Below are 14,067 nucleotides of genomic sequence, written 5' to 3' on the forward strand. Positions count from 1 at the left end.
TTACACAGAAATGAAACATGAATCATAATTGGATAGTTTATGGTCGGGTCGAGAATAGAATATGACGTTATTTGTATCTCATATTAGGAAATTTTTATTAATACCTAAGAAATATTTTTTAAACAAGGGAAGTGTGCATGAGCGTCATAAAGCAATATGTATTTCGAGCAAAGCAAAACAAAATTCTAAATGGGACATTTGGAGAGGAGTGAGCAAGTGAGCAGGATTTTCTTGAAACTGACAAAATCCATTTAAGTCTCCTGTTCTTTCTAAATAAGAATGAGATGGATGTGACTATTAAGAACGGTTCGCAGTGCGTATCGGAGTGAGCAAGAAATGTTTAGTAAATATATTTCTAGGAAAACTGAGTGCTAACTTTAAAGTAAAAAGCATAACCTCCAGTTGCGGGCCATAGAAACAATTAGAGTCCAGAGCGAGCAAAACAATTGTTACTAAATACATGGTAAAAACAGACAACTTGGTCCAAATTTATTAAAGTATATCTTGTCCCAACCCTCCATCCCCGGTCACGTTCCTGGTCTTGTATATATATAAGTGTCACTTCACCAGAAACCTAATTCATTGCCTGTGTGCTCACTGAAGGTCTGTCTGCTTGAGACGATTCCAGACAATTCGGCGCCAGCGGCCAGCTGAGTCGCTCGGAACTTGCTTTTGGCGCGGCACGATTCGAATGGAAACAGACAACTCTGCTAGTGATTGTTGCAGTCTAATTATCGAATGAATATTTCACTTACTCTCGTTGCCTTCAGGAATTCTATTTAAAGCAGCCCAATAAATCAAAGAACGAAATAGCTATATTGGGAACCTTTCAACAACTCCAAGTCCACTTTATGCACAATAAGGCTAATCGGGACTGGACCTACAGTTTAAAGTGGGATCCGAGCCACTTGTGCCTTCACCGGGTATCGAACCCTGGACCCCTTGATTGCAAGGCGACGACGCTACCACTGCGCCATCGGGGAGGCCCAGTACATAGTGTGCCAGAATATTTTAAATAGCAGGTGTTAATTGTATTTTTGACTGTAAACACGAGAATCTAATAAAACTGTTCCTACATTTTTCATCACGTTCTAATGAAGTCAAAAATACAATGTTCAAACTTTCTTGTAATACTTTTCTATATATCCAAATTACAAGATGTTGTAATTTCTCAATGATAACTTTGTTGCAACATTAATATATGTCTGTCATTGTAATCAGCATTTCTCAGCTACGGTATAGTAAACGTTCATGAAACTTCTCACTCTTTAAAATTATGCACTTTTTGCGTGAGGCCCGCCATCATAAATTAGGAGGTAGGAAAAGAAACGGATGACACGCTCACTCAACAAGAGGCCTTGCATCAGTGGTGCTTTCAAATCTGGGCCGATTAACAATTACAAAAGTCGGAACGAGTTTACGCCATAGATTGAGCTGATGCACTCGTATCCGGACTGAGATTTTCTGTGTCTTCTACAGATGACTGCAGGCATAGCAGCTTCGTCGACGGACAATATTTTCCAAATAACTGCCCTAAATTAAGAAATGTTCCAGAATAGTGGGACATTAAGTGAGATATAATATATGACCCCTTACAACTACATCCATGCAATGCTGTAATGCACTTTACTTTACCCTTGCATGTTTCACATTCATATTATTTATTAGTATTTCTTGTGTTAAGAACTCTACACCTTTCCAACGACATTAAAGTCTAAAGTCTTAAAATACCACCATAAAATAGAGATTGTTCATTTAGTGCTCCTAGGCTTGTTGCACTACGTCGCTGAGTATTAGTAGCGACATGTTTTGTGCTGCCATTGGTTGGAAATGTTCCGTGTGTACGTCGAACCAAACTGTTTCTTTCAAGGTTAATTGGTAAAACTACACACAATAATAAAACTAGACCGTATGATCGCAATAATCGAGACAGTTAGCTTCTTGTGGTTTTGTAGTCGAGTCAGTTTGTTCTGCCAAGACGACACCATCTACTTTTTATAAGTAGTTAATTGAAAACATTTCTTGTGACTAAGAAATGTCTCCCTCTGTTGCTAATATCGGATTCTTGAGATAACAGTGCAGAATAATAGTGTGTTCGCCTCTATCTCACTTTGGTGTAGCCACTTGTTTTATTGCGTCATGTTATGAGAGTTATTTCAGCCGACATTGCAAGAAAATGTAACGTAACATCAGTTTAGGGTTGTGAAGTCTGGGTAGTAATGTTACCATTGAAAGTCAATAATGTTGATACAACACAGAAGTGTCCGTGACTGTACGATATTATTATTTACCAATAATATACTTCTCCCAACTCTGCCTCGAGAACGTTGGTTCATTTCTCTTTCTTAATCGTGGTTGCGTCTTGAAATGGTTAAGTGTTTGTGATATCGAGGTAGCAAGGTGGTAAAAAGGGTTATTTCTTATGGACATGAAGACATACGATATTTAAACTTCTTGACTGTATGCTTGCTTTTGGTGCAGGTGGAACTCGTTTGTTTGAGTTGGTGTTTTAAGTCCACTTTATACACAGTAAGGCTAATCGGGACTGGACCTACAGTTTAAAGTGGAATCCAAACCACGAAATGCCCCCACCGGGTATCGAAACCGGGACCCCTTGATTACAAGGCGACGAAGCAACCATTACGCCATTTTTTTTAAGGAATATCCCTAACCGGAAGTATCCCCCGTTTTTTCGCTATATATTCAAGATTTTCATTTCTCGGTTATTCTCAATTTCAGTTTTTATCATTTGGACAAACACAAATACCCATGCCTTACCCGGGACTCGAACCCGGAACTCCTGGCGTCGTAGCGCGCCGTGCCAACTACTCCGCCAAGGAGGTCGACAGGGCGATCGGGGAGGCCTTAGGTGGAACTCGTACCCCTCCTACTTGACTGCGAGAAGAACTACCGAAGTAAGAAAGGACCGGGCGTCCGGTAAAAAAGGCGCGAAAACGAAATGCTTGTGGTCCAGGTGCTAGGATGCAAAGAAACGCCAGCAGACTTCATGGGTGACGTGGAAGTAGAAGTCTGGTGATCAACAGTTACGGGGTGATTGCAAGAAATGAGATTTATAAAACATTTTCTTATCCGCTCCACTCGCGAAACAAACATTTCTGTACGCTTCACATCAAGTTTATACGTCAATCATTCATTATTACAATTACGCCCTATTTCAGGGGATCAGTGGCATTTCAGTGAAAATATCGCACCCCGGGGCGCCGCGGAGCACACTTTGGGAACCACTGCCCTATTCAATATTGAATCAGTTTGTGAAGAAAGGTTTAATTAAAATGTCCATTAAGACTCACACCATTATATACTTGGATAGTTTTATTGTACTGGACTTCTGTTCTCAACCAGAGAGATAAAACCGTAACAATTCTATTGCGAGTGACCCTTCACAACAATGAAGCAAGTGAGCTCCTAGTTCCAGCAAATAATTTGTTATGGTCGCTTCAGTAGATTATAGTGCACACTGAGTGTACACAGAAAATAGAGTTTCAAATATAATGAGTAGCTTCGCAAATGTTCTGCGGAGACTGTATTTGTATAAGCATTCTCTTCCTTTCCTGAGGAGAATTCAATAAAACAATAGCTTGGTGTAGCTTTCAGAGGGGAGCGGCACGTGACACACTTAACTTGCAAACGCTGCAAGTGTCGCTCTGATTAGGCAGTTTTCTCAATACCGTGCATCCTGTCACCTCCTGCTCTTGTTAGCTCATGCGCGGTGAATGTTTGAATTTAAAATAACTGAGCTAGTGTCGCTTGCCGCTTGCAGGTTCTGTGTGAATTCTCCGTGTCGCTTGTCGCCTGTCACTTGTCGTCTGTAGCTTTTTTGCTTTGTAAGGGATATTTCACACAAAAGCGACAACCAACACGTGTCCCTTGGAAGCGAACCAGCAGTAATGAATTGAATTTTTCGAACTGAAGCGACACGACAAGATGCAGGTGTCTCTTGTAGCTTCCGTGTCGCTCTGATTGGCCAGTTTTGTTAATACCGTGCATCATGTCGCTTCGCGCATGCGTGGTGAATGTTTTGCATTATATTGAATGGTCTAATGTCGCTTTGGTATAAAATCTCCATGTCGCTAGTCGCCTGCCGTTTATGCCGTTTAAGCAGATTCCAGACCAAAGCGTAACGCGACAAGCGACAAGCCTCGGTAATCAATGAAACGTTTCGAACTCATACAGCACGGTAAGCTGCAAATATTGCATGTCGCTTGGTTGTGTCACTCAAACTGGCTATTTTATCAATGTTGTGCATTGTGACGCCTCCACTTGTTGTCGTGCACGGGCGGTGAATGTTTTAGTCTACAAGACAAAAGGGACCCGTGTCTCTTGTCGATGTGGAAGCACACTGTCGCTTGTCGCCTCCGTCAGAATTCTTCCCCTGACCCCTTCAAGGAGACTTCAGATCGAAGCGACAAGTGGCAGGCGACAACCGACAGGCAACACTGGCATGGACGTCAGCAGGTTTTTTTTTTCGAGGGAGGGGCAAGGAAGGTATTTTTTCCAGGGGGGCAAATAAGCCACATTTTCCCCAATGTTCCCTCAAAAAACATTGCTTACATTTGAATTTATCATTTTCGTGCATTAATAAACACTTATTATTGTGGCTGAAATGAAATTATATGTGTGAAATATATAATTTGTTTGACTTTCATTTTCCAGAGGGGGGGGGGCACGGCCCCCCTTGTCCCCTTCCGGACATCCACGAACACAGGCGACTACAATCTAAAGCAAGAAATTCACCGCTCATGCTCGAAAAACCTAATGCATCGACCCGCAAGCGACATGTGCAGCTTGCCCTGTCGCATCAATGCGAAAGGTCGAATTGATTACTGAGGGTTCAATTCCAAGCGATACGTATCTTTTGCCGCTTGTTACCTATTGTGTTTCGCTTGGTAGCGTTCCAATAAAGAGCTTCGTTTCACACCGTTGCCGCATGATAGGCCGCACAAGACTGCTTTGATTTCTGAAATCTTCAAACAACACATAAAAGTATGCAAAGTAAAAATTAAGATTCAGCGATTAAGGTAAATGTGATTATTTTCTCAATTCCACAGTGGGGCAAAAACTCCTTAAGTACGCCACTGACTGCGCCGCAGTTAATCCCTTCCTAACTCCGCCGCGAGAGGAACTCTGCTTTCTCCCCTCCCCCTTTCTAATGCACTGCGATGAGACAGATACATGCAAGCTACGCGCTCTCAATTGACGCCGTAAAGCGTGTTTCACAACTATTGCCCAATTCGGTATGGCACGTAGCTGCTTACACACAGGAAAAAATCATGTGACCTACAAGAATTGTGATTGGTTGGACGGGTTTTGCAATATTGATTGGTACCCACAACGGATGCAATTGTATTAAAATTACAACACGTAAATTAGACAGGTGATATTGGTACCAGGTTCCAACAAGAATAGTAACCATTTTTTCGTGAGGAAAACTGCATAAATGATAATTTTCAAAAACCACGGTGGTATTTGTAATCACATGCATGGTCTCGACATTTTAAAATGAATTTGATTATGCTAATTTATCAAATTATAGTGGTTCCAACAACATATGTACACTCACTCGGGCCTTATAAGACCACATTTACACGTATGTGTGTGTGTGTGTGTGTATGTGGGTGGGTGTGGGTGGCTTTTTGGCTTAGTTTTAAGTGTAGCCAAAAAAAATATCAAGAGGGGCATATTTTTGACAAGCTTATGGACAACAATCTCACAGATGTAGCTTTTGTAAGTGTAGGCAAATCAATCTGAGGGGGGTCATACTTTCACAGAAAATTCCCGAGGGCATTTTTACAAAACTCTTGGATTAGACAGAGTACCACACTTGAGCAATAAGCTCATATGCACATCTTGAGCTAGTTTTAAGTGTAGCCAAATCTGCCTGAGAGGGGCTCATAATTTCTCGTCCCAGCTATAGCATCAATTACACTACTACAACCTGTCTACCTTGCAGGCTCAATTGCCAAGAAGTGTATTGCTGTCGCAAAATTCTGTAACTCACAGTGTGGAACTGGTGTCTGCAACGGAAACCGTACACCTGGGTACCATCGGAGAGCTTTTGGGATTCGAGAACAACACAAACTCGAACCTGGCATGAAGCACATTGGTGCTAACATTCCTAAATTTCTAGCCTTCGACACTCTGAACATACATTGCAATGTGGCAGGAGGTATGATCATCAAATCCAGTGATTGGAACGCTACATTTTAAAAGTAGCTTCGCTACAGCTACAGCTACTTTTCCAAAATGTAGCTTCGCTACAGCTACAGCTACATTTACCTAAAAGTAGCTCGCTACGCTACTCCTGTGCGCTACTCGCTACTTCGCTACTTCTGCATGAACAAAAAACAAGTCATGAAGAAATTTGAAACTTCCCAGCTGTTAAACTAAAGGCTAAAAGATTAAAAATCAGCAACTTACGTGTGTGAGTATGAGATTTTTCGTACTACGTTTCGGAGGTTACACTACCTCCTTCTTCAGGTTGAAACGATGTTATTCAGACACCTGACATGGTGCCTCGTCGTGAAAGTGATGGTTAAGGATTTAGGTTAAAATGTTGCATGAAGGACACTTTCTAAAAAAGAATGTAAATTACACATCTAAAACCGCGCAATACTCATAAAAAACAAAAGAACGTCCAAGGCTGAAGTCGGCGAACTGCCGACCAGTGCTCGGGGTAGGCGAATGCCTAGAAGGAGGTAGTGTAACCTCCGAAACGTAGTACGAAAAATCTCATACTCACACACGTAAGTTGCTGATTTTTAATCTTTTAGCCTTTAGTTTATATTTAATTGTGAGTAATTCGCACATTATCAGTATGTTATTTCCCAGCTGTTAGTTAGATAATAGGCAGTTATCACAATACCAGTCAATTGATATATTTTTTGAGTTACCATCTGACTTGTTTTAACATTTTTGGTGGCAACAATTAATTTTTTAATGAAAAATTATGAAGGAAGGATTTTGAACAAAAAGTTTCAATTGCATCTTTTCATAAACTCCTAAGAGAATTATCAGGAGCATGAACCCAGAGAACTATGACAAGCAATATCTAAATTTCCTACACATCAATCATTTAATTAATAAATAAATCTTTAGCAATTTGAATAGTGGAAATCCAATATCCTCAATTTGGATGTCTAGGTACCTTTGTATAGTCATTGGATTACCTGACAGCATTTCGGCACCATGAATGTATAGTAGGAATGAACTGATACAGAGTCCCATGCATTGAATGGTATCATAGATGCTGACATACTTTTTCCAGAATCTGCAGAGGGTAAATATCCAGAGACATTGGGAGTAAAATGAATGAGGTGATCAAACAATCATCTTGCGTGAAAATCAATATTCAAGACAATAGCCTAGTTCCACTGGGGCAGTATCATAAAAAATATTACACATTCTGACCTACTTTGAATTATTACATCTTTTCAAGTATCGCCATTATGATGTATGTTGGCACTGATATTGATTCGAACTAGTATTGGTTTAGCCCTAATATATAGATAATAAAATTATTCAGGTACTTGGTAAACTATACACCTGGATGTATAATATCCAAATACAGTACTTGATTATACATCCTCTACATACTTATTTGTCAATGTATCCAGATATCAAATAACTAAAGTGTGCATACATACATTATCCGTAATATCATTACATCTATCATCTGGATGTCCTTATCTTGATACTAGCCTTCAGCACAACTAAGCATTATTGTCCACTTTTTTCTCTCTACCTATTGGGCTGCACCCTCACTCATTGCATTCTATATCAACGCTCAAGTTAATGATTCTGTATTACTGTTCTATATACTAAACTTTCACAATAGATATTTGGGGAAAAATAATAAAGTTTTAAGGAAAACCTGTCCTGAAGCTAGTTGCTGACAAACTTTTGGTATGAGACAAGATATTAATTTTATAACACTATTGAAAGTCCTATTGCGAATGTACAAATCACTTTATTAACTGTGTATAACATGCATGTTTGGTTTGTCCAATACAAGTTTTTTAAACCAAATTCAACTGTCTGTTGAACTTTAGCAACAGCTGCATTTCGAAGTTCTGGTCGGTCAGCCGTGTCCTTCTGCTGGAAAACAAGTTTCCGCCAACACTAAACAAACGCTCAACAGCTCCACTTGACGGCATAACAGTGTTCAATTTTATGAAAATTTCTTTGAACTTGCTACTGTAACTGTGCAGTGTCTCCACAGGTTTGGGACCATCCTTTAGAAATCTGCACAGTTCTTGTAGTTCTGTTTCCGATTGTGTTTGCTCAAACTTGAAACAATCTTCAAAATCGTCTAGCTGCTTCTCTTCATTCTCACAAGCTGAACTTTCCTTCGTATCATGAGATACAGCTTTCTCCATCCATCTGCGTGCCTCACTCCTTTTTTCCGATTCAAGCCATGACAATTTGAATCTGAAATACAATAAAAGTGCTATATCAGGGTATTGGTTAACTACACTGAAGACAAAAAAAAACAAATCTTTGATGTCCACTTTGGGGCAACAATTTCAAGTTTATTGCAGGTTTACATTGAACTAATTGATTTTGTTTATTTTCAATATGAGAGGGAGATATTTGAAAAGTACAGCATGGGACAAATAAAGTGAGACAATAAATGACATATTGAGAGAGGGAGAGAGCTAATCGCAATCGCAAAGATGAGGATGGGTGAAATTGATGAATGGACAATCACAAAAAACACACAATCCCAGGCTGGGCTTTGAACCCAAGACTCCTGGGTATCATAGTATGCTTTGATAACTACTACTGCACCATGGAAGACAACTGGTTTACATTTGAACACTGAAAAAAATAATAAACAACCATGTTATCAAGTTCTGGAAACTATAAAAGAAAACCTCTTAGGCTATTGAGAAACTGCATAAAATAATATATTTATAAAAAGAAATGAGTATGAGACAAATGTTAAAAAAATAGTGAAAAGAAACAGCTGAAATGTATACTTCACATAACAAGGTATTATTGGCCAAGACTAGATATCCGCCTCTCAACCAAAGACAAGTTTAACATTGGCATGCACTAAATAAAATACAGGTTGCCAAGAAATTATTTTGAACATCAAATAAAGCAACTATATTCTGATTTGTGCACATATGAAAGCACATAATTGTTATCTTATAAGAGAAGTTAACAATGTTGATGTTTTGTAATGTAAAGTAAAACATCATGCATCTTTCATGTGAATAATCAAGATATAAAAGACACTGCAGTGAATTAATTCCAGATAACTTCTTACCTTGGATGGAAACAAGCAGCTAGCACTGTATCCTTATCCCATAAAATGCCTGCAAACCGTTGATTCACACCATCAACAATAGCTCTGGCAAGGGCATCACAATGTGCTACATCCCCAGAATCCAATTTCAAACCAAGTATCCGGAGAAGTTGGTGAAGTGTGGGAAGGAGATATCCAATGGACACCTTCTTGTCTCCCTGGAGAATGTCAATTGCTTTGGCTAGCGGTTGTGTAACCTCAGCATATTCCTTCAAAAATAAAATGTACGTTACTTTAAAACATTGTAGGAATTAATTTATTCATTTGTAAATATAATGTTTGTTATAGCAATAAACAATGGGGAAAATATTAAAAACAATTCATAAGCATGATTCCTTCATGTACTTTAAATGTAGCATATCATTCAAAGGAAATCCATTTTGGAAAAACACAGCAAACAGTTTCTAATCTCCACAATAAAAATGTATGTTAATAATTTCTTCTGATTCCAGCACATAAGTGTATGCATCACTTAAAATTTATGAGAAAAATATTATGCAAATTCTGCACTTTGGAATCTTAAAAAGTACACTATAATAATTGAAGGCAAAAATGAAGAATATTATAGCAGTTTGTAAGTACAGCTTGCAATGACTGAATAAGTTAAGAGTATGAAATGAGTGCCAACTACATAAGTAATTTTATCATATCGGACCTACCTTCAAAAATTCAATCTCATGTGGAGAAAATCTGCACAGGCCAACTGCATCAGAAATTGCATGCACTTTCTCCTCATGCTTTGTAAAATGCTGACATAGTGCCGATACAGCAGAATGCACTGAATTCCACCGTGTTGCATTTGGTACAATCAGACATGCACCAAGCTGTTTTTTCACTATGTCAGCAACCTGGGAAGACTGCCTGGATTTATTCCACAATGCCTGTGCTTTAGCGAAGGCACTTCGGAAGAGCCTTTTGTAATTTGCATCTGATGATGCAGCCTTTCCTGAATCTTTCACTGCAACAAGATGTAAAGTGTGTGATGCACAGCGAATGTGTGGTGGCAAAGTGCAATCTCCTGTGGCAAGAATTTCTGTAATTTCTTCTTCCACCACATCAGACTCTTGGCTGTCCTCCGGCTCACTTGCAGAAAACTCCTGGAAGGCTTTCACGAAGTTTGATCCATTATCAGTTACCACACCCACTACTTTATTATGAATGTGGTACCTGATAAATATGTTCTGCAGCTCTTTTGCCAAAACATCGTAAGTATGGCTTCCTATGAGACGCCGACATGCAAGAGCAGCAGATTTCCTCTCTAGAGACAGTGGATCCAACCAGTGGCAGGTTACTCCTAAGAAGGACCTATGATGTGCAGTCCAACAATCTGCTGTGGCTGAGACAAAACTGACCTTTTCAAATTCGTCTAACATTGAAGATTTCATTCTTTCATATTGCTCCCCCAACTTTTTCTTTAAGGTCGCAGAGCACATCAACTTCTTCTTTGTTAAAGACTGCCATAAGTCATTGAACGATGGTCTGTCCACCTCAGAGAATGGATGCAACCCATCTACTATCCACTCAAGCAACTTATTGTCTATACTCTCTTGGTTTTCCCCTACAAATGAAAGGATATGAAATTTGATTAATGCCATGAAAGATTAAGAATTAATTAAAAGTTTCAATATATAATTATAATTATCAGTATTCAACTAACATGCATGCAATCTTTAAAAAATGAAGGGAGGGGGTGTGTGAGAAGAACAGTTTACTTTCTCTTGGTAGATAAGGTTTAGCATAGTAACTAGCATAAATAGCAAAAAGTGGGGGGCAACTACACCCCTAATCGCCTCCACTGATTAACATAAATTACTGACTGAAATGAAATTATATATCTTTAGATTCACATCCATTTTCACGAGAAGCTGTGCCCCGCTCCCCCCAGCTTGAACTCCCCCTGGACGTCCATGATGATACTTATACTCCAAGAAATTTGTCATGCAGTGTAAACATTCAGATACACGTTGCAGTCTCATTGAACTATGTAGTGAAATACAAAATGAAATTATCCTGACCTTTAAAAACACAATTCTTGAACCTTTTTAATGTAACCAGTGGAGTTACAAAATACGATTGCATAGTACATTGTACCTTCCGTCTGCCACTTCAGGATAAAATCCCACCCCCAATAACTTATTCCAAATTTTTTTCGTGAACATTGGGCCTCTTCGTAAGAGTTTCTGAAAAAGCCTGAAATGGTAGGTTTACTAGACATGTAATGTGGAACAAATACATAGAATGTATTAACAAGAAAACTACCCTTCACATTACAACTTGCTTAAATAATTTCCTGATAATTTGAAAGCAGCTGCAATTTTTGCTCCAGTAAGAGGAAGAACAAGTAGGCGAAAAATAAACCATTTATCAACAATAAAAAAAACAAATAAAATAAAAACATAACTCACACCAAGCTATAGGGCAGTGGTTACCAAACAGTTCACTGCAGCACACTGGATGGTTTACAGGCACACCGCGAAATGTTCTATTTTACTGAAATGACACTCCAATGTATGTGCTTATTTAGTACTTTTTATTATGTGTAATATATTTCTGAATTTGATATATGTGTTTATTTTTTTTAACTTGAGGCATGCAACCTAACCACACTAACTGAGCGTTGCCAAGTGTTAGATAGGCCTACATTCTGACTTGGGCACCTCGGAAAAATCTTGAAACACTAAGGGTGCCGTGAAACAAAAAAAGTTTGGGAATCTCTGCTATAGGCGATTATCGAAAACCGCATACAGAGCACTTAATGAAAGAAAGGAAGAAAACAATCATAACAACAATGCTGACTGAAGAAAAAAATCTGCCACTGATCTTTATAGAGGCTGCCGCTGCATCTCTTTACGTGCTTGTCCATTGCATACAATAATAACGGTCTTACTTCATTCAGTACCTGACATTCGGTGCCCAATGTGACATGACATAATATACACTCTAACAGTTAGGGTTTTCAGTTGAACGTAGGGGATGCGGAAGAAAATTAAGGGGCACGCAAGCACCCCCTCGCACTGCCCATGGTTGAAGACAAAAGAATTGTACAATAAAAATTATGAAATTGCCAGTCCCTATGGTGGATTTGCTAGCATTAGCATGCTACTTCACAGGGTGGCCACTCTAAGACCATGAAAAAATTCAAGTATAATTCCCGGTTTTCAAGGCAAACCTTCCAAAAATTCAAGGATGCAAGCAGAGGTTTTCTCTATTCCAAACTTACATACTACCGCCCCTCAATAAAAATATTAACAATATGAAGAGTGTGCGATTCCAATGAATCCAAAATTCCACATAATTCCCGGAACAAATTTTCATGCATAATTCCCAGAATTTCCGGTGAGTAGCCACTGTCCTTCATCAATTGGTTTGGATCGTGGGTAAAGTATGGATGTGACTGTCTCTTTCATTCTCTCCATTCATCACAGTCACAGTTCACTCATGAGTGGTATAAGAACAATGAAAACCAAAATAGAAATCCCAAACATCAATATGCTCTCACAAATAACTCACCTGAAAAAGAGAATCTTCCATCTTTGAGGCTGCTTAATTTTAACTGCTTCTGCTGTTGGTTGCTATCGCAGATCTCTTTTTCTCTTTCTGCTTGATTCGATGGATTTATTCAACTCTCCCAACTTCTGCTCATGTTTTCTCTAAAGAAAAAAATATTATGACTATAGGTGCACAAATGAAAGTGCAGTGATACAGTAACAAGATTTAATCTCTGAAATTTTGAACTTCTTACAAAATACTTGGGATTTAAAATAATCACAGGAAATCTTACACATGTTACCATACAGTAAAATGCCACGGGACCATTTATAAGGTCCCGTTATAAGAATAAAAGTTGCAGAGACTGTCATGAATAAATACTGTGGAATTCCATGGCAACTTTCTCCCATGTTACCTCAGAAACTAAAGACGTGAAGTTGTCTTGAGATAAATAATTCTGCAATGGAAACAATATATACAATTTTGGTCCCTAGTGTTTGTGGGAAAACACTTCCCTTAATGTGAATAGCATGTCATGAGAGAAGACATTGGGTATTGCTTCTAGGAATTAATTTGTTTTTGCCTCATGTGTGTGCCTACTAGGGCTGAGCTGATACAAGTGGTATCTGTATCAGAAAGCATCTTTTCTATTTATCAATACTGGCAGATACTTTTTTGTTGTTTGATTGTATGCAGGATCCACATAAATGGCACAAAACACTTTCGCAGAGGCTAATTATCCTGGGAATTATGCAAAATTGGAAGTTGTGCCCGATTTATGTGCAAAAACATTGAATTTTGTATTAGCATAACATAAAATATTCATGAATATTTTAAAGCAAAAACTTTGGTAAATTTATGCAAATAATTAGAGCAGTATAATTTCTGATATCAATCAATATTTCAAAAAGCTTTTATCATTCCAATTCCCAAGCATCCAAGTGATATTGGCTCAGCCTTAGTGCTTACCCAATGGCAAAGTAGTAACATAAATGTTATGTTTGTTTTTACGTTAACGTCAAGTTTTACTGGGTTTGAACACTAGAGGATATCTGTATGGATATATTCTAGCTCTATGAATGTGCACACATTCCATTTAATAACGGAACTGAAATTTGAAGAATGCACTGAAGAAACTGATTAGTCAGTTTCATTTTTTGTCTAGCTATTGGTTTGAATTGGTGTTTTAAGTCCACTTTATGCACAGTAAGGCTAATCGGGACTGGACCTACAGTTTAAAGTGGGAT

At 38.6% G+C, this 14,067-nt stretch overlaps 1 protein-coding gene across 1 annotated transcript; it reads right to left on the reverse strand.

Annotated features, from left to right (window-relative positions):
- Positions 1 to 8,036: 8,036 nt before the first annotated feature.
- On the reverse strand, positions 8,037 to 12,882 carry LOC145982834 (uncharacterized). Its single transcript, XM_083116197.1, has 4 exons — positions 12,842 to 12,882; positions 9,991 to 10,889; positions 9,293 to 9,540; positions 8,037 to 8,448 (listed from the first exon to the last, which is right to left on the reverse strand). The coding sequence occupies exons 2-4, from the start codon at positions 10,762 to 10,764 to the stop codon at positions 8,037 to 8,039; spliced, it is 1,434 nt and encodes a 477-aa protein (XP_082972323.1). The 5' UTR covers positions 10,765 to 10,889; positions 12,842 to 12,882.
- Positions 12,883 to 14,067: the final 1,185 nt, after the last annotated feature.

This window comes from Lepisma saccharinum, unplaced genomic scaffold, assembly GCF_977018435.1.
Source record: "Lepisma saccharinum unplaced genomic scaffold, izLepSacc3.1 HAP1_SCAFFOLD_445, whole genome shotgun sequence".
Taxonomy (NCBI): domain Eukaryota; kingdom Metazoa; phylum Arthropoda; class Insecta; order Zygentoma; family Lepismatidae; genus Lepisma; species Lepisma saccharinum.

What these genes read in the sequence shown, in the direction of transcription:
- LOC145982834 (XM_083116197.1), bottom strand. Translation starts at nt 10,764, where the DNA reads ATGTGCTCTGCGACCTTAAAGAAAAAGTTGGGGGAGCAATATGAAAGA. An exon ending in ATGAGATTGAATTTTTGAAG is followed by an intron (nt 9,541 to 9,990) that starts GTAGGTCCGATA and finishes TTATTTTTGAAG; the next exon opens with GAATATGCTGAGGTTACACA. An exon ending in GCTGCTTGTTTCCATCCAAG is followed by an intron (nt 8,449 to 9,292) that starts GTAAGAAGTTAT and finishes ATTGTATTTCAG; the next exon opens with ATTCAAATTGTCATGGCTTG.